At 42.0% G+C, this 25,210-nt stretch overlaps 3 protein-coding genes across 9 annotated transcripts in view; 1 reads left to right on the top strand and 2 right to left on the bottom strand.

Moving 5' to 3' along the window:
• Positions 1-12,584, bottom strand: part of fsip1 (fibrous sheath interacting protein 1) — a 27,196-nt gene extending 14,612 nt beyond the window's left edge. The window contains exons 1-10 of one of the 6 annotated variants that reach the window (XM_028976594.1): positions 12,397-12,459; positions 11,490-11,610; positions 10,623-11,008; positions 10,472-10,532; positions 9,705-9,874; positions 9,426-9,507; positions 9,249-9,341; positions 7,870-8,009; positions 7,550-7,666; positions 2,303-2,470 (exon numbers count right to left, since the gene is read on the bottom strand). In XM_028976594.1, coding sequence (XP_028832427.1) covers positions 2,303-2,470; positions 7,550-7,666; positions 7,870-8,009; positions 9,249-9,341; positions 9,426-9,507; positions 9,705-9,874; positions 10,472-10,532; positions 10,623-10,832 — 1,041 coding nt within the window. In that variant the 5' untranslated portion in view covers positions 10,833-11,008; positions 11,490-11,610; positions 12,397-12,459. Of the gene's footprint in view, positions 1-476; positions 595-2,302; positions 2,471-7,549; positions 7,667-7,869; positions 8,010-9,248; positions 9,342-9,425; positions 9,508-9,704; positions 9,875-10,471; positions 10,533-10,622; positions 11,121-11,489; positions 11,832-12,396; positions 12,460-12,559 lie in introns of those variants that run through there. The other 5 variants (XM_028976610.1, XM_028976602.1, XM_028976620.1 and 2 more) reach the window with 5 other exon arrangements.
• LOC114788250 (sushi domain-containing protein 6-like) lies at positions 11,592-19,220 on the top strand. The gene is made up of 6 exons (XM_028976633.1): positions 11,592-12,117; positions 13,389-13,507; positions 14,238-14,432; positions 16,517-16,655; positions 16,757-17,157; positions 17,708-19,220. The coding sequence occupies exons 1-6, from the start codon at positions 11,822-11,824 to the stop codon at positions 17,731-17,733; spliced, it is 1,176 nt and encodes a 391-aa protein (XP_028832466.1). The 5' UTR covers positions 11,592-11,821; the 3' UTR covers positions 17,734-19,220.
• On the bottom strand, positions 18,979-25,210 carry LOC114788259 (sodium/bile acid cotransporter-like). 2 transcript variants are annotated; one of them, XM_028976650.1, is made up of 6 exons: positions 25,086-25,210; positions 21,642-22,087; positions 21,235-21,439; positions 20,201-20,379; positions 19,843-20,042; positions 18,979-19,726 (listed from the first exon to the last, which is right to left on the bottom strand). In XM_028976650.1, exons 2-6 carry the CDS (start codon positions 22,043-22,045, stop codon positions 19,665-19,667), a joined length of 1,050 nt encoding a protein of 349 aa, XP_028832483.1. In that variant the 5' UTR covers positions 22,046-22,087; positions 25,086-25,210; the 3' UTR covers positions 18,979-19,664. The 2 variants fall into 2 exon arrangements, with proteins under 2 accessions (XP_028832483.1, XP_028832478.1); XM_028976645.1 differs by having other exon boundaries at positions 25,008-25,109.

Genomic DNA, 25,210 nt, shown 5'->3' with positions numbered 1-25,210 from the left:
TGATTGAAAAAAATTCTCAGCACCCACATCTAACAGCACTGATCTATATAAATGTGCACTGTTAGAAGCACCCCAAAACAAATGGAGCTGTAGGTTCCCACAGCAACGCCTCCTGTTCTGGGTTTAACAGCTGAAAGGTGTGGTCAGATGGACACAGCATTACCACATTTTACTGTAATGTTTTCTACACATGGGTGTCGCTTGTTACTGTATGCAGAAAAACATGGCTTTAGGATGCATGACAACTGGACAAAGCCGATGGGGTGGGGTGTTTCAGTAAACACCAGCAATATAAGGTTCACAATATTAACACTATATGACACTATTATTTGACATAGTTTATAGTTTATAGTCAACTAAGCTGTAGATCCAGTAAGACCAAGCCATATGGGCAGTGTAACCCTTTCATGTGACTGGCATATGTTCAAATGTAATGCCAGGGTTCTTAAACAGACATTTCCCTGTCAATGCGAAACCTGTTTTCCATGAGTGTTTTTTCACTGGAAGGCAAGGATCCCCTTGGATGTTCATCCCCTTGGCACGAGTTGGAGGTTTTCCATGATGTCCCGATTGCCAAGTAACTGTTGCAAATGGCTGAAAGTTGAAGCACACATCATATAGTGACCATTCCTTTATGGAAAACAACTTTGCATGTTTCAGGCCTGAAAATAAAAGGAACCAGAACTGCCATTTATAGAGTTGGCAGACATCCCTCCACCCATCTAGCCTTTTCATTATGCTCTGGGTCAGCTCATGATCCCAGCACCCGGAAAGTGCGGGGCATTCTCTTACTTTTAGACTCTAAAAAGTATTTAATAGACAAGTGTCCTGCTATGTACTGTTGCAATACTTATCAAGGCTTATTTATAGCTTTGCACACATCCAACTGTGCATGCAAGAAAGTTCAAAACTCCTGTTTATAGAGCAGCCCACAGACAGGACCACAAGGGAGGTATAAACAGCCATCTTGTAGTGTGGACACAAGGGTCACAAAACTAAAATCCAGCTCGTCCAACAGCAAAATAAAATGGTGTTTTATGGCGCGTGTGTATACTTTTCATGTGAGTGACCTAATCTGACCCTTCAGTGCTCTGCCGACGAGAGAGTGTGTGCGACCAGCAGGTCTTTCCTCCAAAAGGTTTTAATTAGGTGTCAACTGCAGCACAATCTACAGCAGAGAATAAAGACAAGATCCAAAATCAAAGCATATTTACTTTTACATCTGCACATTTTAGTTTGTCTACCTTGTCTCCACCAAGTCCCTGAAATGCATTCTTTGCTCAAAGTATCCACACTATTTATCATACTCAAACAGCAATTTATTATCATATTAAGAGAACCACCATGTTGACTGAGCTTTTATTATCTTACCTCAATCAGTCAAACATTTCACATTTTTACATGTCACATGTAAATTATTTATTTTTCATTATTATTATTATATTTTGTATATTTTTCATGTCTCATGAAGACACTGCCTTCCTTCCTTGCTTGACAGCACATCACAGCTTGACAGCACAGACTGACTCTGCTTAGTCAATAAGAGTTTTCATGAGCACAGTGCATTTTTTCTTGAGACGTAATAAAAGTAAACTAACAGAGGTAGGCATATTGTTTTTAAGGCTCGTGGGGGACTTAAACAGGGAACAGAATCACAAACAGAAAACATCCATATGCTTTCCACAGGACTTCCAACTTCCACATGGTTTTCAAGCAGAGCTGAGAGCTGAAGGAGATTTTGAAATGAAGAAATCCTGTGCGTCGGAACAATACATTCCAAATCAAATTCCTTAAAGGGGAAACATCACATCTTCCTCCAATTCTTTTCACTGTTTTATTAGAATACGTTTTTTTATATAGAATTTAACATGTTTCTAATAAGGATTTCACAAATGACAGCAAAAACACGCTGGAACAATATTGCCCTGCCTTTACACCTTGTTTTCTTGACTCCGTACTAACAACTGTACCGACACTCATATCGGTACACTCATATCCATAAAAAACATGAATTTCTTGCAAAGCAATTGAAACCTGTACTGGATGGAAGGAATGACACATTCATGTTGTTCCCATGTTTTAGGTTCCCATGTTTAACGTTTAAGGGTTTGCTTTGTACTTATATGTGAAGCCACGAAGCTGTAATAGTAGCCTGGCAGCTACACCCCTCTGTGCTGGCAACTGTAATCGCTGTTTACGATGTTTTCTTGTTGCTAGGGTAATTGTTTCGTGAGTTTTTAATGGGACCTTGGTGAACTTTGAGCCATTAAATTGTAAGTTTAATGCACAGGACAACATTTACCTGGGGCGAGATGTGGTCAGGGTAGGGGCTTCGTACAGACAGGAAGTCTTCCACAGGAAGCAAGGTATGCAGTCTGGCATCAATTTGCACGAGCTGGTCCAACTGCAAAGGCTCTGGGCTGTAACCCTCACCAGCTTGGATGAGCACCGAGCATGAAGAAGTGGTAGCCTGATAAAAGGAATTCACACGTCAGTGAATCTCTGCCCAGAGTCTTTGGCTTTAAACTCTGCACTCAGATCATTTGACAAGGAAACACAAAACTATTAGCAATCATCACACATCATTTAAAGTAGCTTGATTGGATGCTTTTTTTTTTTGCACATCATTTAAAGAACTAGGTCAAGTCCAAGATGTCTCCCGGCAGCAGGTAATTGTACGCAGGGTGAAAAACGGATCTAAAACAAACGCACTGACATTTCCCCTCAGCAAGCTGCATTCCTTCACCGCAACACAAAGCAGTTCCAGGCTGCTCGGTGCAATGATGAAAAGAAGTCAGGTAATGAAGATGAATTAAGCAGTGGCCAGTTCTCAGCACACCGGCTGAACAAACATGGGTTCGCAGGTCCAGAGACATCAGGCTACTTTAAAAGCTGTTTTTCAGTGGGTCGGCAATCAGATATAGACGATGCCACGTCTTGCCACATTGCAAGATGTGGTGCTGCTTCTTTTGCACCTGGTATTTGCCGCTGGAGCGAGGATTTCTCTGCTCCGCCGCTCCTGCCAAGGCTCCCCAGCGGAAGCCAAATATCTAACTATTGACTAACCTCAGCCTCTGTTTTACCAATGAGTCGTTCTCCCATTGGGCCTGCAGACTTAAGGCAGCAGGGTGGGCAGTGAGGTCACCGGACTTTCAGATGAGGTCATTCCTGTCACGCAGCCCGTGGGCTGAGGCCAACTCCCTCAGCAGTGGCGGGACGGCCACTGGAAGCCCCAGTCCCAGCCTCTTTACTGCGGTGATCTCAGTGGAAATGTTTGACAGAATAACAAAGAATGGTTCTTAAAGTCTCTGTATTGCAGGGCTCACTGCAAAATATAATTAGAGGTAAATGGAAACCCACTGATGACTGTATGCTATGCACCCTGTTTTTTTTTTTTTTGACAATATCAGCAGTCGGGTCCTGACATTAGGTTGACTAAAGCAAATCTAATACTTGCAGAAAGTCACATCCAAATAGAGAAATTCAAGCATTCTCTAAATCCCCTATCAAAATTTGTGTTGTTGGCAAGCAAGATTATTGCAGGATGAAGACACGTATCTGGGTGCCGTGAGGAGGAAGGCGCACTTGGAGATATGCAAACAGAACCAGGGCTCTGCATGTTGTTCTTATGAAAAAATGAATCTTATACCTGATGACAGGACTTATTTCATTTTCCCCCTCTGCCTGCATGCAACTGTCTTGTCCCTACATAGACCCCAACCTGAAAGATCAAAGTTACAGTCTCCCTTTACAAAAAGCACAGTGGAGTTTTTATGCTATCAACAGAGTTAAAATTGCAGGCGTTGAAGAGCCACTCTTTCAACGCCTGTCCTAATTACATGCCAAATGCCCACATGCACCATGCTCGCTTTAATCTTGCAAAAAACGAACACATCACCTGGACATGAAGAAACATTTCCATCTGAAAAAGATGTTTAAATATGTACACCATCAAGGATGGCTGTGTCCACATCAGAGGTGTTCAAAAGAACACACAATTTTTTTTTACCAGTATACATACCTGTGTTTAAAAAGAAAAAGTTGAAGTATTGACTGAACTTATATACTCAAGTTAAAGTAAAAAGAACAGGCTCTAAAACATTCTTAAAATATGTAAGTATAAAGATACTTTGCAATGGACAAAACCATCATCTTTTCCAAGTGCAAGAAGAGAAAAATGAAGTGAAATGAATTCAAAAAGCTTAGGTGGCCAATCTTTTCTTGACACCTTCAAAAAATAAAACTGCTGTAAAAGACTGAGGGATTGCAAACTCAATAACCATGGTGCTCAAAAAATTTACTGGTAAACAAACAGATATTAGCCAACACATAAATACTATCTGTAAGACCTCAACGCCTAGGCAGTAACATGAAATGCATTCCATATGACTAACTTTTATTTAACAGCAAGAGATCATGTGTAGGACTATGTGAGAAAGACACAGCCACTGATGTGATCTTTAACTCTGAATTTGTGCACTGCTCCCCGGGCGCTTGTCATGGCTGCCCACTGCTCACTCAGGGTGATGGGTTAAATGCAGAGGACAAATTTCACTATGTGCACCATGTGCTGTGCTGCTGCGTAAGAACCAAAGGTCTCCAAACAACCACGTTTCCACTGAAATCCGAAGCCCCTTGTAAACGTGAGGAGCAACGTGTGAGGGTTTACACATCACATCTGTATCATCTGTATTAACATTAACTACCACAACAGATGAAACTGAGTTGTCAGCTGGTTATATAGATGTTCACTTATTTGTTTTTTTTTTTTACATTCATTGTCTTGTGCGAGTAAATACAAATGTACCGGTAGCTGTGTTTAGTCATGTGACTATGATGACGTACGACGGCGAGGGCAGGAGGCATTCATGTCAGGGATGTGCGCTACCACTGATTTCCCTTTCAAGTAAAATTCAGGTTGGTATTGCCAATACTGATTCGATACAGATATATACAGATACTTTATACAAACACTAAATGACTTTGGAAAATCTAAATAAAAAGTGGATGTCAAGTGCACATGTGTTGTTTTTCACAAAGTTTGCTGCTTCGGTTATGGGATATGCATATACTACAGAATGTTATGAAGAGTGATCAGATGAATTGCAAAGTTCCTCTTTGCCATGAAAATGAACTTAAACGGAATAAAACATCTCAGCTGCATTTCAGCCACAAAAGGACCTCCTGAGATCATTTCAGTGACTTCTCGTTCACACAAGTGTTGACCAGCACAAGGCAGGAGATCATTCTGCCATGCTGACTGAGTTAGAATTGCAGACTGGATGCTTTAAAAGGAGGGTGATGCATGAAATCATCGTTCTTCCTCATCGTTCTTCTGCAAGGAAACACTGCCGTCATAATTGCATTGCATTAAAAAAGGGCTTCACAGGCAAGGATATTGCTCATGATTGCACCTAAATCAACCATTTATTGTATCATCAAAAACTTCAAGAAGAAAGGTTCAAGTATTGTGAAGTCTTCAGGGTGCCCAGGAAAGTCCAGCAAGCACCAGGCCCTTATCCAGAGCGACTTACAATCAGTAGTTACAGGGACAGTCCCCCCCTGGAGCAACTTAGGGTTAAGTGTCTTGCTCAGGGACACAATGGTAGTAAGCGGGATTTGAACCTGGGTCTTCTGGTTCATAGGCGAGTGTGTTACCCACTATGCTACTACTGGGGATCAGGGTGCCGCCAGTGCAGAGCTTGCTCAGGAATGACAGCAGGCAGGTAAGAAATGCATCTCCACTCACAATAAGGCAAAGACTTTTAGAGGATGGCCTGATGTCAGTAAAGGCGGAATATGCAAATTATGTAATTTCTGATTGTTTGGGACATCTGGAAAAGCGATTGCCCAGAAAAGAAAAAGCGAACTCTACCATCAGTCCTGTCTTGTGCCAACAGTAAAGCATCCTGAGACATTCATGTGTGGGTCTGCTTCTCATCCAAGGGAGTGGGCTCACTCATCAATCTGCCTCAGAACACAGTCATGAATAAAGAATGGCACCAAAGCATCCTCCAAATGCAAAGCCTCTTAATTATCCAAGAACAGTTTGGTGAAGATCAATGCATTTTCCAGCATGATTGAACATCGTGCCATGAGGCCAAAGTGATAACTAAGTGGCTCAGGGAACAAAACATTGACATTTTGGGTCCATGGCCAGGAAACTCTCGGACCTTAACCCAATTGAGAACTTGTGGAATCCTCAAGAGGCCTACAAACTCTGACAAATTCCAAACACTGATTATGATGGAATGGGTCACCATCAGTCACGATTTGGCCTAGGAGTTGATAGACAGCATGCCAGGGTGAATTGGTCTTGAAAAAAAAAAGTCCCAACACTACAAATATTAACTGGGTAAAAAGTACAGTAACGTAAAGTATTTGTACGTGTCTCTCAACTTTTCTTTTCTTTTACAATTTCATGACTGGTGGCAGTTACTTTCCATCTCTGGTCCACCTGGTCTTCATAATCTTTGAAAGGATATTATAAAAAATAAAATGTGGAACACAGTGTTTAATCTCTCCCTCTAAATAACAATAACTGAGATGTACAGAACAGAATGCCACCAGGACATACGACTTTAGGCTTTCGGTGCTAAAACGGAGACCCAAAGAACGACCCGCCAGTGTTGTGACGGAAAGAGGTGTCGGCTGCAGTTGATTATGAAGACCCGGTGGAATCTGGAAGCAATTGTCCTCTCAGCCATTCACATGAGCTACTTTCCTTAAGCCCCTGTCCAACTGGCATAAAAAAACCCTGATCTACCCATCCTAGGCCATTCATAACAGCAGGGTCGCACAATAACAGGAAGCTCCGGCCCAACTGACGGAGAACTCCAGCATCTGCACTCCTCTAGACGTCTGATAATAATAGGTGTGTAATGGCTCTTGAGGAGACCATCATAAACTGAGGAGACTTAAAAACCGTTCGCAGCACAGACACTGAAGACTAAACACTTCCAAATGTGAAAGGTTAATGATGCTTGCACACCCAACAATTGTAGGGGTTGTGATATTTGGTTTATGAACCGAGGGGAACAAACCTGCAGCCACAGTAAAAAAAAAAAATAAAAAAAAACAACGTGTCTCTCAACTTTCCTTTTCATTTACAATTTCATGACTGGTGGCAGCTATGTGAAAAGTGTCTGTGATGAAGGTGGCAACTCCTGTTCACAGCCATAAAGTGAACAATAAAGCTGCCTAGTGCAGTGCATTGTGGGCCGTACACCTATCACTACCCAGCTGTTTTAGCCAAAGTGCACATAAAGTGTGCATTAGTCGCAGTACCGTTTGGCTATTTGAGAAATGGGAGCCATTTGCACATTCAAGCTTAGCAAACAGACAAGCACATAGGCCTGTGTTGCAAATAAAGATGAAATGTCCTGTGCCTCTGAAGTTCAAGTGATGAATGGAAATGCGGGCTAAGCCATGTTCTGGGTAATGGAAATACTTTCAGCTCCTGCTCCAAAACGTCCATCATGACTAGGTTTTCCCCAAACGTGAGAGGTAAATTGTCCCCGTGTGGCGCAGAAACCAGCAGCATTCAGACCTGTTGATGTGCAGATCTGTTGGTGTCCTCATCATCCTCCTGTATGTCTTTCAGCAGCTCAGAGAGCCTCTGCCTGTCCTCCAGAGTCATCGGCACGTGGCCACCCCCACTTGCAAGCTGTCAAGCACCAGAGAAGTTAATACATCTCAACAAAGGTGCTTGGCAATCACTTTGATGAGATCTGACCCACTGATCTTTCACACACTGGAAAAACTGTACTTAAAGATAATAACACAATATGAAATGCCTAATATGAATGTATTTCTCTCTTCTGGTTTCTCTTTTTGTCCTCTGAAACTAACTTGTATTCGGTTATTTACCTCAATGTTCTTTTTCACAAAGTTCCTTTTCTGCCTGTCTTTGGCAACAGAGCCTTTACTTGCTCTGCTGTGTGCAGGATCCTCCCTCCTCTCCTGAACCATTTCAGAAGAGCCCTTGGTACTTGGGTTGTCAGTATCACCTGTGAATGTACAAATGTACATTATGATATCAAATGTAGCTATGGTCAGAATCATTAAAGAAAAATGTATGCACTAGCATGCACTAATAAAATCTGTAATGAAAAGAAAATCTGTAAAGCATCCTGAGACATTCATGTGTGGGGCTGCTTCTCATCCAAGTGTGCTCATTCACAATTGTGCCTCAGAACACAGCCATGAATAAAGAATGGCACCAAAACATCCTCCAACAGCAACGTCTCCCAACCATCCACGAACAGTTTGGTGATGATCAATGCCTTTTCCAGCATGATGGAGCATTGTGCCATTAGGCCAAAGTGATAACTAAGTGGCTCAGGGAACAAAACATTGAAATTTTGGGTCCATGGCCAGGAATCTCCCAGGACCTTAATCCATTTGCATGCATTAATACAATCTGAAAAGAATAGCGGTGTTCACTGTGACAGCTTTTTTCATGCGGTTTTACCGCAGCCTCCCTCTGATTAAACATCATTTTAAAGTATCCGAGTGAAACAAGAAGACTCAGTATGCATTATGGCATATCACAAATCGCACTGGTGGCCTAGCAGACCTGTAATTGGAAAGTTGCTTTTCATGGCTGCCCACTGCCCACCAATGGTGGTGGGTTAAAAGCGGAGGACCCATTCTGTTTTGTGCACCATGTGCTGTGCTGCAGTGTATCACAATGACAATCACTTACCACTTCACAATTGCATTACTTATATGCATATAGTAATTATCCACCAGACTGGAAGATTTAAACAAATTCACCAGCATTTGGAAACCTGATCTGTGAAAAAGCGATATACAGTGCTCGTGTGCACTTATTCTTTGCAGACCCCCCTACTCACGTTTCATGGATTTTGCAGATCGCACCTTGAGAACCACCGCATTATGGTCCAGCTTTGGAATTTGAACTGCATTCATTTGGATCTAGGCACCTCCAATTTTCTCCAACAGAGAATTATATGTTTGTTACAGTAGTAATTATACTACAAGTAGTTGGCAATCATTCACAAGGTCACATTAGGAGAGTACCTTAAGAGCAATGGGATTTTTTATTTTTTACTGATCTCAGCTCTAAGCGCACAAAGATGTTCTATGATCACACCACCACCTAGTGCCAATACACAGAACTACCGAGTCACAAAACCAACATACAGTCACAGAATCTGTCTCTGGAATGAAGATTGATGACTAAAACACCCTGGTTGCAATGTTTTGTTGTGGTCTTCACTCACATTCTTTATTAATGTGCTTCAAATATTCCTTGTCTGGAATCTGGGTGCTGAAGATGGTGCCCCCCACCTCCTCATTCGTGACTGATTCAGGCACTAAAAAGGGAGAATTGTAATTCGGTGATGAAATAAAGTTTACTTTAAAGAAACACCATGCATAAAACCTTACATCACACTTACAGCTATTGGGTGTCAAGGCTAAAAACAATCTTGTATTTTCAGCCTCGTCTGGACGTTCTAAAGCTCCGTCAGTTTTACTTTCCTGAAATGGTTTTATTTATTAAATAACAACATTTAGCACCCACAGAAATGTCATAATTGCATCATAATGATATGAGACATTATATCAGACATCTACATTTCATGCTACTGCAGTCATTCTAAATAAGGAACTTTTGCTAGGCTTTGCCTATATTCTCAGCGTCGGTGAAAAGTACCAGTAAAATGTGTTTTTCTCACCAACAACTCTTGCCAGAGCTTTTGATGAAGTTCCCTTCCTTGTTTTCTAACTTCCTTCTCATAGGAGATCTTAATGGCCAGCGTTTTGTCCAGGCTCTTCATTTTGTTAATGGCTTTTTGCAGCTGTGGATCCTCATTTTTTCCAACCAATTCCTTTATGTCAAACGAATCTGCAATAGAACAATATTATAAAATTTAATATTATAAAAAAGGTCCTCCAGTCATCCGACTCAACTCAGTTAACTCAAAATGTATCATTAAAAAGGGAAACGTGTTTCAGTTTCTATAATTCAAATTTATGGGACACAATCGGGGTTCTCCTCCGAACTAATTTGTGCGAATCACGATAAATAAAAAAAAATTATAATAAAAGTGAAGTGATTGTCACATGTGATACACAGCAGCACAACACACGGTGCACACAGTGAAATTTGTCCTCTGCATTTAACCCATCACCCTGAGTGAGCAGTGGGCAGCCATGACAGGCGTCCGGGGAGCAGCGGGTGGGGACGGTGCTTTGCTCAGTGGCACCTCAGTGGCACCTTGGTGGATCGGGATTCGAACGGCAACCTTCTGATTACGGGGCCGCTTCCTTAACCGCTAGGCCACCACTGCCCTTGTCCTTGGATGCCCTTGGATGCAGCATCAGCCAGGTCCTCAGGGGCTTTAGGTCCCCTTCACCCAGGTGACCCGGGCCGGCTTGCATCTCCCCTCTACAACAAAGAAGGTGAATTTATCCCAACCATGTAGGCCCTGCCTCAACTCACTCTGACTCTCATGGGGCACGTCTCCCGAGGCACACGGATCTTCCAAAACAAGACTGTGGTCCTGTAAGAAGTGGGGAAGGTGATCGGAGAGTGCTTATGTTTTAATCATTATCGTTAGCAGCAGTAGTTTCAGTGGCGAGAGCGGTCTCACCTCGGCCACGTCACAGCTCAGGACCTCCAGCGACGTCGGGCTGCTGTCCGCTCTTCCTCCCTCCGGGACCGAAGCTCTCGACACCCGGCTTCCGGCGCGGAACCGTTCCCCGGAGGCAGGGCGGGAGATGCCTTCCAGCGCGCCCTTCGTAATCTCCATTTCTCCCCGGCGTGGCGTGATGGGTGGACATGCACCTTGCTGCACAAGCATCGCGTGTTCTCGTCCCACGTGGGAAGTTGAGAACAACGAGAAACCTGTTAGAATGGTGGAACTGGTTCTCCTGTCTGTGAAATGGACGCTTTGCTGACAGCAGTCCGACGGACTCCGCCACCGCGTCGTATCCAAGGAAGCTGCGCGTATTCCGGAAGTGGCAACCAAGCGGTTCTCTAAAGTTAAAAAAAGTAGCATTTACCGATCAACCTTTATTATTTAAATAATAGTTTAAATATTATTATCAATGACCGTCACCCGCTGTGGATTATGCATTTAAACACGGAACAGGTGAGACTATTTCCTTTATAAAAAAAACACACAAGCAGGAGTGACGATTAACACCCTGAAGGGCTTGTTGCACCACTAGATGGAGCCGGGGGACCACCTTGACCATGGTCGAGTTCCCCTCAAAAATAACGCTTCCAGATAAAAACCGTATTCAATCACATACATTATTTAAAAAAATAATGTGTCCAATTAAACATTTGACAACTTTGCAGGAGTTGTCATGTCGGTATTCAGACCATTTAAATTTTCTTTACTTTACTTTAAATTCATGCCAGTATTCAATTTAAAAGATCTACACTTTTCAGTGTTTGATATGTACATCTCCAATTCGCCCAAAAACGTCACTTACACGCATGTTGGTCTCACCTTACTGCACAGAAAGTGGAGTGGGGCGACATCTGGTGGCGGTGCAAAATATTGCCAATCCGAACGATAGACTCCGCCCACAAGACACGCCCATCATATTACCTCATCTGCGCTCCGTGTTCTGAGGAAATTGTGGAAACATGTTGGTGCAATTATATGATGCTAATTCAAAAACATATATGACGTTTCCTGACGTAGGCTATATGAATTCCGTGGCCATCTGCCAAATACATGGCGCTGAGCGATCAGTTATTTAAGTTGTTAATGAACAAAAAAAGCCCGTCTGAGACTTAATCACTGGGTAACATACCAAAAAAAAACCTGGGACAGTAATGGTTTTGTCGGCACTGGAAGAAAACACGTCGCCACCTGTGACGGGAGCTGGGCAGAAAATCCTGCCTCCGCCTGCAGGAGGACCTCGGCGCTGGAACCCACCTCCAGCCGCGCAGCCGGAAGCCAGCAGCGCCAGCGGCTGCCAGGTAGGAGCCCGCGGATCATGTGGAAGTCGCCGGCGCTGGAAGGCGTCCTCCGCACACCGCCGGAATAAACCGCCCGCCCGCCGGGGACGCGGAGGAGCCGCCGCCCGCCAGGGCTGCGTGTTTTGGCCGGGGCTCGGCAGCGGTAGTCGGTAGGTATCGCTCGGTCCCCCCAGCCGAGAGGAGCCCCGTCCCCGGGCCACTGACCGCGTCGGTAAAACCCCTCCAGCGTCCCGCGTGTCAGCCTGAATGGTTTTCGTGTCTGTAGCTAAATCGGCTTGAACGGACGTAATAATCGTCGGAGAGGATTCGGGAGAGTCGCGTTGGTGGCCGGTTAGCACGGTTAGCCGCTAGGCTAACAGGGAACTGAATGTCCCAGTCATTTAATTGTTCTAATTGTCTTTTGTTTTGTGTTTTTTTTTTTTTTTTACCTGCGGCAAGTTGGCCGACCCGAGCCCGGGCCGTGTATTTGTCCGTCGGCCCGTGTTTGGTAGGGCGAAAGCGGACATTTAAAACCCACCACCACCACAATCTTTTTTTTTTCGGGTTAAAGGGACAACGGTTTAAAAGCACTGACCGACACGAACATTTTACCGAATGCGCTTGAAAAAGGGCATAAAACGCCTCTTCTGTGGTGCCAAAATAAACGCCTGCTTCTGGCTGCGTTGTAAGTTGTATACGGCGTTTTATGGGCGTCTGGTACTGTATAATCGAAACTTTAGTCATTTCCTGGTCTGGTAAAATCAACCACAATCTGTAGATGGACATTAAGAAATAAGTCATTGCGTATTGAAATGCGTTTGATGCACGACCTCAGTTCGGTGATAGATATATAATATATAATATATTTCCAGTTCGCCAGGAACCACCAGAACGCCTTTAAACTCTCGGGGTGTGTTCTGCGGTGCGCTGGGGAAGTTCTCTGGTATGCGGATTTCTGCAGAACCGAGGCGTACGACAATACGATAAATTAGTTTCTTTTTAATCTCGTTTTGACATGCAGCCGTGAAAATGCATCGTGCTGTCGTGACCCCTGCCGCATTAATGCAATTCTTTTTCTGCGGTTTTTGTGTGTGCTTCTAATTTATTAACTTTTTGGGTCAATTGAAAATCTTAAAATCTACTTTTATTACCCTGGTAAATTTTTTTTTTCTTAAACATGCATGACAACGTTTGCCATTCTTTATCGTAATTCAATTCCAAACGGGGCTTGTTTTATTGCGTTAGGGAAGTGAAAGTGATTAGTTTGTCTCATTTGACGCACCACAGCACCCAGTGAAACGTGGTCCATCCCCTGGGGGAGCACCTTGGCGGTTCGGGCGTCGAACCCGCAACCGTCCAATTACGGATTCGTTTCCTCACCCTCTAGGACGACCACTGACTGAATGTGATGACTCTGTGTTCCTCTCTGCTTGACCCGCAGGATCACGGGAGCTCCGGGCTTGAAGATGTGCCGCGGTCGTGCCTGCTCCTTATCAGCCCTCGGCCCGCCCCTGTCTCTGCTCTGGCTCCTGAGTGTAGCACCCACAGCGCAGACATCAGGTTTGTGTTAGAGACGTGCCTTTGATCCCTTCACCCGGCCCGTCTTCCCGCACAGTTCACCCTCGTGTGATTTCCCTTTGAGGCAGATGCTGGGCAGATGCTGATTTAGACCTGGTTCTCAGGGCACCCGCTCTTCTGGGCTACTAAAACAAAGTTTAGTGCTATTTTTCAGGAAAATATGTAAATGTATACATTTCTTACGATTGCTGTGAAAAAGCTGAAGGACTTGGAGAAGCGGAGGAAGATGAATGTGTTTCTAGCGTTCCTTCACAAATGTTTTGAGTAGAGGCGTGAGGCATCCTCCACGCTTTCATTCCCATCTGCCCATGACTCACTGTTGTTACATAAACTCAGTTGGGCAAGCGTTCAGAACCCCCCCCCGGCATTAATTATAATAAGAATAAATATGGGTTTGGCAAGTCAGCTGCCGCCAAGTCATTAATGGGAAGTGTTTCCAAATATCTCGCCTTCTGACCACAACCACAGGCACAGAGCGACTGTCAACCAGTAGCTACAAGGACAGCCTTCCGCCCCTGGAGACACTCAGGGTTAAGTGTCTTGCTCAGGGACACAATGGTAGTAAGTGGTGTTTGAACCTGTGACTTTGGGGTCTTCTGGTTCATAGTGTCTAACCCACTAGACTACTACAACAAAATACTGATGACATCTGCTTAGGTTTCTGATTTCATTAGGACAGACTCTAATGGAGCTTTTTGTTCCTCCTCCGCAGTATGCAGGCCTCCGTTTGAACCAGAGAATGGGGGCTACACATGCCACCCGTCCCCTTGCCACCAGCTGAGCTATGGCACTGTGATCGAGTACTTCTGTGACACGGGCTACGTGATGAAAGGGGATTACAAGTTTCTCACCTGCAGGCATGGGGACTGGGACATGCCCATGCAGATCAGTTGCCTTCCTGCTGCAGGTTAGTGCGACGAGCCGGGTTCTCATCACAGTTAACAACTCTGAAGTCCTTTTTTTTTTTTTTAAATTCAGTCATGGTGAAGAATTACAGCCTTACAACTTTTAGCCAGTCCCACAATGAGAATTCCCCAGGACGCGCTGTTGTCGCTGTGTGTTGTTTTAAATGCTAATGAGGAGGAGAGAGGAGAGCCGCCTATAGCGGGCATTCACGTAAATGACATTTTACATTTACGGCATTTTTACGAGACGCCCTTATCCAGAGCGACTTACAATCAGTAGTTACAGGGACAGTCCCCCCCTGGAGACACTCAGGGTTAATTGTCTTGCTCAGGGACACAATGGTAGTAAGCAGGATTTGAACTTGGGTCTTCTGGTTCATAGGCGAGTGTTTTACCCACTAGGCTACTACCACCCCACTACCGCATCATCAGACAGGAAGTTATGTCTGCGTTTTTCCTGAAGATAATTTAATTAACCCACTGGTTCTTCAGAGTCTCACATGACTTCAGAGTCTCACAAGGGTGGTAGTAGCCTAGTGGGTAACACACTCGCCTATGAACCAGAAGACCCGGGTTCAAATCCCACTTACTACCATTGTGTCCCTGAGCAAGACACTTAACCCTAAGTTGCTCCAGGGAGACTGTACCTGTAACTACTGATTGTAAGTCGCTCTGGATAAGGGCGTCTGATAAATGCTGTAAATGACTCTGAAGAGTCACCAAAAAAACACATTTGTGCATTTTACATCCAATAACCGAACAACTGCAATGCTTCGCATGTTTTAAAGTAAAGTCAAAGTGAAGTGATTGTCACTTGTGATACACAGCAGCACAGCACACGGTGCACACAGTGAAATTTGTCCTCTGCATTTAACCCATCACCCTGAGTGAGCAGTGGGTTATGACAAGCGCCCGGGGAGCAGTGTGTGGGGACGGTGCTTTGCTCAGTGGGACCTTGGCGGATCGGCAACCTTCTGATTACGGGGCCGCTTCCTTAACCGCTAGCCCACCACTACCCCCAAAATACTTAACCGACGCAGAGGCAGGCTTCGGCGGAAACGTCCGAACGGAGCCGATCATCGAGCCGAAGTGCCCGGGTTGCGATTGCGGGCGAAGGGGCTGAGCACCCGCAAGCCATGACTGTTGGTGGAGATCCATTTTTAGGGGAGGGGTGGAAAAAGCATGAGAAATAGGAGTTCACCTTTCCTCTTATGCTGACATAAAAGGACAAATTCCTGCTGCTCTCTTAACGGCGAAGCAGAATGTACAAAGAACTCTTTACATCAATCGAAATTTCTAGCCACTGCAGGACCATAGACAGGCTAGGGGAACTCATATTAATGTTAAATAATGGTATAATAGGGGACCTTTTAAAGGTCTTAAAAATACTGCAGACCCAGTAAATATTTCAAACAAGTCTGTTAGTAATCAGCCGATTACTGTGCGCTATGCTTTTTTGTGTTTACTAAGTGCAGTACTTTACTTTACTTTATTTAGCAGACGCTTTTATCCAAAGTGACTTACAATAGGTTTTCTTTTTTTTTTTTTTTTTCATAATGTAAACCCCCAGCTGATTATCACATGCTGCTCTATCCTCTTCCTCCCCACAAATTGTTTTTTTTTTTTTTTCTCATATAAAATACATCGACTGGAAATGACTAAGAAATACCTTTTTTATATAAACTATAAAAAATATCGTGGTTGCCCCCTAGTGGCTTGAAGCAGTACAGGTAATATCAGTCTGTTAACATTGACATTGGCTACAAAAAAATAACACAAATTTGGAAGGAAAATTTGTCAAATAATAATGTATTGTGTGTGTGTATTTATGTGTTATATGCATGCAGGGTTTTATATTTGATGAAAGTGGTCTTAAAGTATTTTAAAGTTTTAAATTTGGCTTCCTTAAACCTGCAGAAACCCAGCCTGCAGTTAACCTGATCACAGACATGCACCCTCAGCTGTTTGCAGTTTTTCTTGCTAGTCTTTAACGTGTCCTCGCGGTCATCAGATAAACTAAACATGCTGGCCAGCATGTGACACTTTCCTGCTAGCCGATGACTGAAATTTCCTCCACACCACACAGATAAGGACCAAAACCAGGTGTTTGGGATGAACACGCTGTCTATAGTGGCCACCACGGCCAGCTCTGTGGCTCTCATCCTGCTGCTGGTGGTTCTGTTTGTGCTGCTACAGCCCAAGCTCAAGTCCTTTCACCATGGCCGGTAAGTAAATCTACCCGCTGGCCAAGGCAGAGGTTAAAGCCCTTATGTAAGCAGCCACGTGTTTTGCTGAATCGGTCTGCATGCAACTGGTTTGTTTACAGGCGTGATCAGGAGGCGTCAGGGCAGCCCGTGTCCATCATGGTGGAGGGTGTACAGGTGGTGCTGCCCACCTATGAGGAGGCGGTGTCAGGAGGCGGAGGCATCACTCTCTGCAGCTCTGTCCCTCAGCCTCACGCTTCTTCCTTAGATCGGCAAGCGGCGGACTTAACGGATCAGAGTTGGGCGGAGCCTCCAGGAATTTCCTTTCAGCATCAGCACTCAGAGGTGGCAGTGGTTCACCGTGTGCCATCACCATCTTCCTCCACCTCCTCTTCTTCCCTTTCGTCCTGGGGGCCGGTTCTGGGAGCCATGGCTGCAGAGGGGGCAGCGCCGCAGAGACGGGACTGCAGCAGTGAGCAGCATGACTTTCCCCTCCAGCCATCAGAGATGGACGCTTCTGATGGTATGTTCCTGTGTTTCTTCTCTCTTGCACTGACTGGTGTTTTGCAAATTAGTATCATCTTGTCGAAAATATTAGATAATCTTTGGGACCCAAATCATGCTTTTATTCAGAAATGTATTTTAGTCAAAGATGACATCATTAAATATTGTAACAAAGGGTGGTAGTAGCCTAGTGGGTAACACACTCGCCTATGAACCAGAAGACCCGGGTTCGAATCCCACTTACTACCATTGTGTCCCTGAGCAAGACACTTAACCCTAAATTGCTCCAGGGAGACTGTCCCTGTAACTACTGATTGTAAGTCGCTCTGGATAAGGGCGTCTGATAAATGATGTAAATGTAAAGAAACCTTATTTCTACCAGTCTGGCAACCAATGTTGTCACCACTTTTCTGATGTAATACGAGCAGGTAAACTGATTTATTGTATTTAGTGCAATTTAATGGTTTATGTACAAGAGGTCCGTAGGAATATTGTACATATTGAGGTCCTGGACTTCAGTGCATGCATGTATATTTTGTGGATAACCTCTGTTGTACACCATCTTACAGATATACCTTTGCTGAAGGAAGCTTGAGTGTTCTGTAGGCCTCTTCCGAGCAGCTGGCCCGAACTGGCCCACAGGCCCGTCTCTCACCATGCTGACCTTCCCACCTCAGGTGAATTTTGAACGGGGGAGGCGCGTTCTTTGCCAAAACAGGACGTTTTAAAAGGACTGCATCTGCATACTCATGTCGACATCTACATACCCATTCACTGAAAAGATCTATAAGTTAGAATTTTGTGACATTCAGGTGGCCTCTTTTGATGCGCTGTGTCAATTAATGGCCTGTCTTAGAGACACAAATCTGTAAAGAGAGTGAAAGGGTGTGGGAAACGATGATTCTGGGGAAAGATCTTTCATGCACGCACACACACAGATGTACACATTTTTCTTTTTGGAACATATTTGTCAATGGTGGTTTTTGGTTTTATCGGTTCTGTGGGATATTCTCATTGCATGTTCTTCACTGCTCCATACAATGTAATACATAACTCACAAATTGTTTTCCAGTCATCTGAAACCACTTTTTTTTTTTTTTTTTTTTAAATAACATGCTGATTTCTGTAATATTTTAATTTTTTGCTATGGCAGTGTAACTGATACCTCTAGCTTGTATGTGGCTCATCACAAGGGCTGTTCCTTATGTCTCACTTTAGCATGGAGTTGTGTGTAAGTTTTTTTTTTTTTCCGTTCCCCAATTATTCCCCCCCAAATCATATGTTGTCGCCTTGACTGCTTTGGATTTGCGTTGAATGATGTGGGTATTAAAGGTAAATTTTCAGCCCATAGGTCAGTGTAAGATAGGTGACAGGGTTTGAGTGTGTGCAGCCCAGGTGCCAATCTAAAGGCTTCAATATGAAAGTCAACGTTTTCCAACACGTTTACAGAATTAGCATGGCATTTATGTTTATGAAGATTTTTGGCTTTCAATACAGAGAAGGCTGTACATAATCCTCAGAAATGCATTTTTTTTCAGATGGCCTTAAGTTTGTGCGTCTGTGCACAGATTCTGTCTACAACTGCAGGAGATTTTGCTGACTTTTCAAACTATACGAGAATGAATGAATGTTCCAAATGAAGCCTTTTAGAGCTTATTGTAAGGCAATGCTTGAAAGTCCATGCATTTTATTTATTTATTTTAATGTTACTATAAATTATTGTAAATTTGACTTGCCTAGCATAATAAATTAGGTTAATTTGTGAGTTGTCTTTGTTCAGATTGCCAAAAACTAGCAGCGATCTGTTGGATGCCTGGTTTAAAAAAAGAGAAGAGAGAGATAAGAGAAAAACCTTTTTATTTTCGTTTTGACTGGAAAGAAGTCTTTGGGGGAAAAACTTGATGTTTTAATTTAAAACCAAAACAGGAAATTTGTGTTCTGTATAAATTCTGGAGTTTTCATAATTAAAAATTATTTATCTTTGAAGTGAATGAAGCAGTGTGAGAATTGTATTTTGTAAGAAATTTAATTCTACATTGTGTGTATCAATTTCTAATTAAATATTCTTTTTAAGTGTCTGAACCTGTTCAGTCCTGTTAGTCATGTGTTTCAGTGATACTTCTATGTCTGAACTGCAGCATATATCTCAAATGAGCAGCTTTTCACAGCAATGACACAAGGAGAATATTTTGTCAGTCAACACCAGATGGCAATCTTTCGCCAAGAAAACTCTTTCAAAAACATAGAAAAATTACCATGCTTAAAAAAAAATCACATTACAGTAATATACTCTTTTGCATCAAGAATGCCCCATAGTGATTTTTAAAAAAAACTATTTAAACACCCAGAGGAATCAAAATGTGTATATGCAGTATCTGCTGATTTTGAACATTGTAATGTGTGAAGTAGGTTTTCCACCAGCCCAGGCAGACACTGAGCTTTCCCTTAAGAAGCTCTGATCCTCTCATGTCTTAGGTGCTGCTGTACCAGCTGGTGTCCAATAGTAACAGGTCCCCAGAGCATTAATCACACCTGGGCCGCTTTCACCACTGCAGCTCCATTGTTTACCTCCAGGTAAAGCGACTTTTCTGCAAGAAATAATCACAGATCCTGACTACGCTGTCTATTGTATTCATTGCATATGTGAGTCAGAATTATATTTTATTATATAATTTCAACATATTTATTTAATTCATGTGCTTACCTTCAGCTGTTGGTTTAAACTTTTGGTAACATCTGTAAATGAAAACGAAAAGCAAAGCTTCGCCCGCCTGGAATATGATGTAGATGAGCGGAAACAAGTACAGGGGCCCGATGACCTCTGGAGCAAATGCCACCTTAAGAATGGTGGAGCACAGCTGGATGTTCTGGCAGCCGGTCTCAACTGCAATGGTCCTCCTGCATCTGCACAGATGATAAAGAAAATCTCATGACTGCTGTTTCTGTGAAGGACATCATTAAATCCAATGGGCTTATATAGCCTAATTGTATTTTATCATCAGTATCCAAACTCTCACATTATTATCTATTTAACATAAGTACACTGAATGAAATGTACTTACTGTTCATTATGTCTGAAGATGGCAGCCATCACATACCCCAGTATGTAGCCAATCAAGGGCATGAGAGCAGCTGCAGTCATGAGTTCAGGAGAGAGCACCACCCACACAGTGGTGCCAACTGTAATGCCAGACATGACTGCAATTGCCACAGTAGCAATTAACAGTATGCTGAGACCGCCCTATATGACAGGTGGAGCAAAAAAAAAAGACTTACACATGTGAATGTGTGAACAACATAAACAGATAATTATTTGAAATCGTTCAATTTCCACAGTGGTAGTAAATGGCGATTGAGTCTGTGAACTTGTGATTGCAATTGTGCAACATTTCCATATACTGCCATCAAAAACTGTCAATAACAGACAACGGGACTCATGCAGAGACGTCAATGCATGCAGCTGCAGATTCAATGGTACCTTGTACAGCTGAGCAAATAAAGCATCTCACCCCTTCTGTCCCAAATTCCTAAGGCCAGTGATGATTAAGGACTGGTTGAACTGGCTTATTATAATGGTGATGCATGGTACAAGATGTGTAAAATATAAGTTGTTTCCTTGAAATAGGTTAATAACAAGCAAAAAGGTTAGAGACTCTTAATAAAGTTTTTTTTATCTTCCCAACTCTGAAATAGTTCCTTCCTGAACAATCTAAAAGTGTAAAACACATAAATAATAATGGTTAAGGAGTGAATGTGCCAATGATGCTGATATCTAGAGATGTGCTAGAAGAATGGGGGATGAATGGACACCTACAAGCAAAAGTCTACAGATGGAGAACAGTCTTTTGCTCAGCAATCTATTGCTGCTCAGAGAACATTAGGATAATAGAATCTCTTCTTCTGCTTAGATAAACAGTGGATTTATTTTCACTGGTTTGTATGGGTGCCTAAGAGTTTTGCATGGTTCTGTGTGTGTGTGTGTGTGTGTGTGTGTGTGTGTATATATATATATATATATATAGAGAGAGAGAGAGAGAGAGAGAGAGAGAGAGAGAGAGAGACTTTAACAGCAGAAAACTGATCATGTCAGCCTCACCTTAATGATGTATTTAGACCAGCGTGGCACCCAGTGGTTCAGAGCAATGCCAATGCCACATGGGATCAGGGTCAAGACAAGGGCAATAGTGATGCCACCATAGGGAACCGCATTCTCCAGGTTAGAGAAGCCTTGACAGTAGAGATAGAGGAGCAAGGGCATCATGCCCAATGCGAGGACTGTCGAGCACGTTGTCATCACAATACTGTGTGCCAGAAAGACTGGTGAGGAGACATGAACCTGCAAACCTTTCTTTTGCTACTTCCATCTAACATTTACATCATTAGTTATTTAACAAACCCTTTTATCCAAAGCAGCCAGGTGTGTGTGTGCATGTATTTAACATATTACTTATGCATCCAATTATTCCCTGCTTTCTGAGCTAGTGCTGAGAAGGCAGCAGTTACCTGAGGTTCATGTCCCCGTTCAAGGCCAGGGAGAAAATGTTGGACAGGTTTCCTCCAGGACAGCACCCACAGATTAGCACAGTGACTGCTTCAATGGGACCCAGCTGGAAGACTTTCCCGAGGCTGAAGGCCGTGAGAGGCATAATGCCAAACTGAGCTGCTGCTGCTATTGCCACACCTTTGGGTTTGCGAATGTGAGCCTTGATCTTTTCGATCTCCATGGTACATCCAAGTGATACCATTGTAATGAAAAGAATGATGATAGTGATGCCACTGATGGCGTGGTCCATGGCCTCGGAGATGGATGACTGGAGGCCATTTGTGGTGTTGACACTCTCAGCGGAGGAAGTGAAGTTAAGGTTACGTCCATAGCTGCCTATAGGTTGGATAGTTGTATGGTTCATTTTGTCACTGACAAAAAATTGAGTCAATTCTTGTTAATTTCTCTGCAATTAAAGTGAAGAAATAAAACATTTAATAATCATATAAATAAGTGTGCAATATTTCAAACATCAGCAATATATTATTTTATAACACCATATTAACATAAAGCTAATTAACATGAATAATACGACTAAATAATTAAAATTAAATAAAAGTTCTATAGTTAGTTATGGTAAATGCCAAATGTTTATATATATATGTATATATGTGTGTGTGTGTGTGTGTGTGTGTGTGTGTGTGTATATATATATATATATATATATATAAATATATATATGTATGTATGTATATATGTGTGTGTGTGTGTGTGTGTGTGTGTGTGTGTGTGTGTGTGTGTAAATATATATATATATATATATGCACATCTTTAAAGTGTTGTCAGACTTAATAACATAACAATGTAACAATTGAGCAAGTGGATGATAAGTGAAAAACCTATCGATAAAAATCAAGTGTTCCGAAAAAACATGTTAAAAATTAAGCTGGTTGTTCTCAGTGTGTCAATCTCCAGATGATCAGTGATAACCCTGTACAGTGTGTCTTTTTATTATTCCTATTGTGCAACCAATGGGGAAAAAATGCTTGCGTCCTGCACTACCTACTCCATTTTTATTTAATCTTACTTAATTATTTGTCTTGTGCCAGTGCATTCTAAAAATAATTTGTTGGTTTTACTTATCGTAACAATTTACAAGATCTTTTTGAGTTATTCCACAATTTATGAGTAAATACCACAAGCTTTTTTAGTTTGATTAACTCAATTACTTTAGTACACAATTATCATTCATTTAGTACCATTTATGGTTAATCAACTTAATTTTCATGAAACAATGCTTGCAAGTTGCTTAATAACTTTCTTTAAGATATTCTAACTTACTATAGATTGATTATCTCAATAACCTTAGTATGCCATTATATATCATTTTTGTACACAGTCTAACAAGTTGTCTTTACTTAAAGTATGCAAACTTGTTTTCTTAAATAAATATTACATTTTAAGTAAATACTATTAACATGAACTTAAGCTCAACCCAATTAATCTAAATAACCTTAACTACACAATGCATCTAAAATAACTTAAGGTAAACCAGTATAAATGGATTGTTTGCAGTTATCATCATAAATGTTCTGTCACGCCTCAGCTATCTGTACATCAGTCATGATAGGAACAGTTCACCCCGATAATATGATCTCTGATCAGTTGTTATGCCTCTTTTATTGAGATAATATGTTTCATACAGAAACAATAAACACAGCCAGCTGCAAAAGCAGGAAGTCACTAAAAGAAGCCACCCAGAGGGTGGCTAACAGAGCTAAAACCCCAACAAATAACAACCTAGTAACAGATAAAAATAAAGTGTCCTCTTACCCTCCAAAACTTCACCAACAGAACAGCTTTCTTTTTTTTTTTAACCACACATGAAATTAACAGGTTTATATAAGTTGAAATCAAATTGATCATTAATTACACGTTACTGTGTACTGTTAAAGATCAGTCAACTTAAATTTCATTAAAAAGTGTTTGCAATATTAAGTGGTGGCCTAGTGGGTAAGGAAGTGGACCCATAACCAGAATGCTCCATGGCTGCCCACTGCTCATTAAGGGTGATGGGTCAAATGCAGAGGACACATTTCATTGTGTGCACCGTGTGCTGTGCATCATAATGACAATTACTTCACTTTCATGATTTTAATTGTTCTAATGTATTTATTTAACATACATTATATTAAACAATGTCTTAACCTTAGTCAGATTAAATTAAAATACTTAGCTTAGGAAGTAGATGCAGTCTGGCAGTATAACCTGTCAGTATTGAATTTTGCTTATGAAATGCTTGGTAAAAATTAAAATTCTACTAACTCAATACTGTTCAGTTGTTGAAGAAAACTAAAATGTTTGTTCAGTATCCATACATATCTAAGGTAAATGAATTTATCTTTAAGTTTTACTATCTCATTTATATAAATAGTTAACTGACAAAATAAAGTACATGAAACAAACTCACATTTTTGAGCTGAAACAAAAACTTTAATTTTAGGTTTTAAATACTAATGTGGTATCAAGAAGGTAGAGATTTCTGGAAAATGGCAAATCATTTAATTGGGTTTGAGCAACTGGTTTAAAAGTGAACTCCAATAGAAGGACATACTAGTGATGTTCACACAGCCTGTGACCAAACATTAGCCTTAGGCCACGTTCATTTACCACTGAAGAAAAGTTCAAATTTGTGTCAGGCAATAAAATTCAGGGAAAAGTTGTCATACTTTGACTTCCCTCAATAAGTAAAGGAAGGAGGCCTGAAAATCTGTAGCCCCCTAACAGTCACACTAACCCTAACCATTCCAAATATCTATTGTATGAAGTCCAGGTCAGTTAAAGGAGAATGGAATTGAAATGCAGGCCAAGTCCCACTTTATGATGATAGATTTGGATAATTAGGACCATTAGTGATTGGCAAATTAAACATTCATTAGCTTATTTTTTGAAGAGCCATACAAACTAAAAATGCTATATTTAGTATATCCAATTTTGGTTTTTAAAAATTCTGCCCAAACTGCATTACAGTAAAATCTGCAGACCCGTACACCCTGTTCTCCATGTGACTTTCAGAAACGAAGTATACAAATTATGTCTGGTGAATACGCTTTCTCAGTAAAGTCTTCTGAATTCATTTTATAAAAAAAGCTCCAGATCAAACACACCCATATGCCAAAAATATCCCACTTGAAATATGTTTAAAGAGTCATGTATGATAAGGACTACATTAACTACTAAACTCTGATATGAGCTTTGCCACCGGACTGTCACTATAATACAGCATGCACCCCAATATGTATGTATGTTACTATGGCTATTTTTAATAAATCCTGTTGCAGGACACATTTTTTTTTCTAGAATTCTTGTAGATTTTCTTTACTCACCGGTTGTGAGAGGAGCGTTTAAAGTTGTGCCCTTTCCATCAGTGATATCACCATATCTGAGAACAGAAAATGCCTCACCTTCATTATGTTCTGGGCATCTAATCACATTCTTGATTTTCAGCATTCAGCTCCTCTCTGCCGCCTCTCTCTCTCTCTCTCTCTTTCATTCTCCTCCTCTCCCTGTTTGTCCCAACATTCTTCAC

The sequence above is a fragment of the Denticeps clupeoides genome, chromosome 1 (genome assembly GCF_900700375.1).
Source record: "Denticeps clupeoides chromosome 1, fDenClu1.1, whole genome shotgun sequence".
Lineage (NCBI taxonomy): Eukaryota > Metazoa > Chordata > Actinopteri > Clupeiformes > Denticipitidae > Denticeps > Denticeps clupeoides.
The sequence above is the reverse complement of the archived record's forward strand: the minus strand, read 5'-3'. Positions and strand labels throughout refer to the sequence as shown.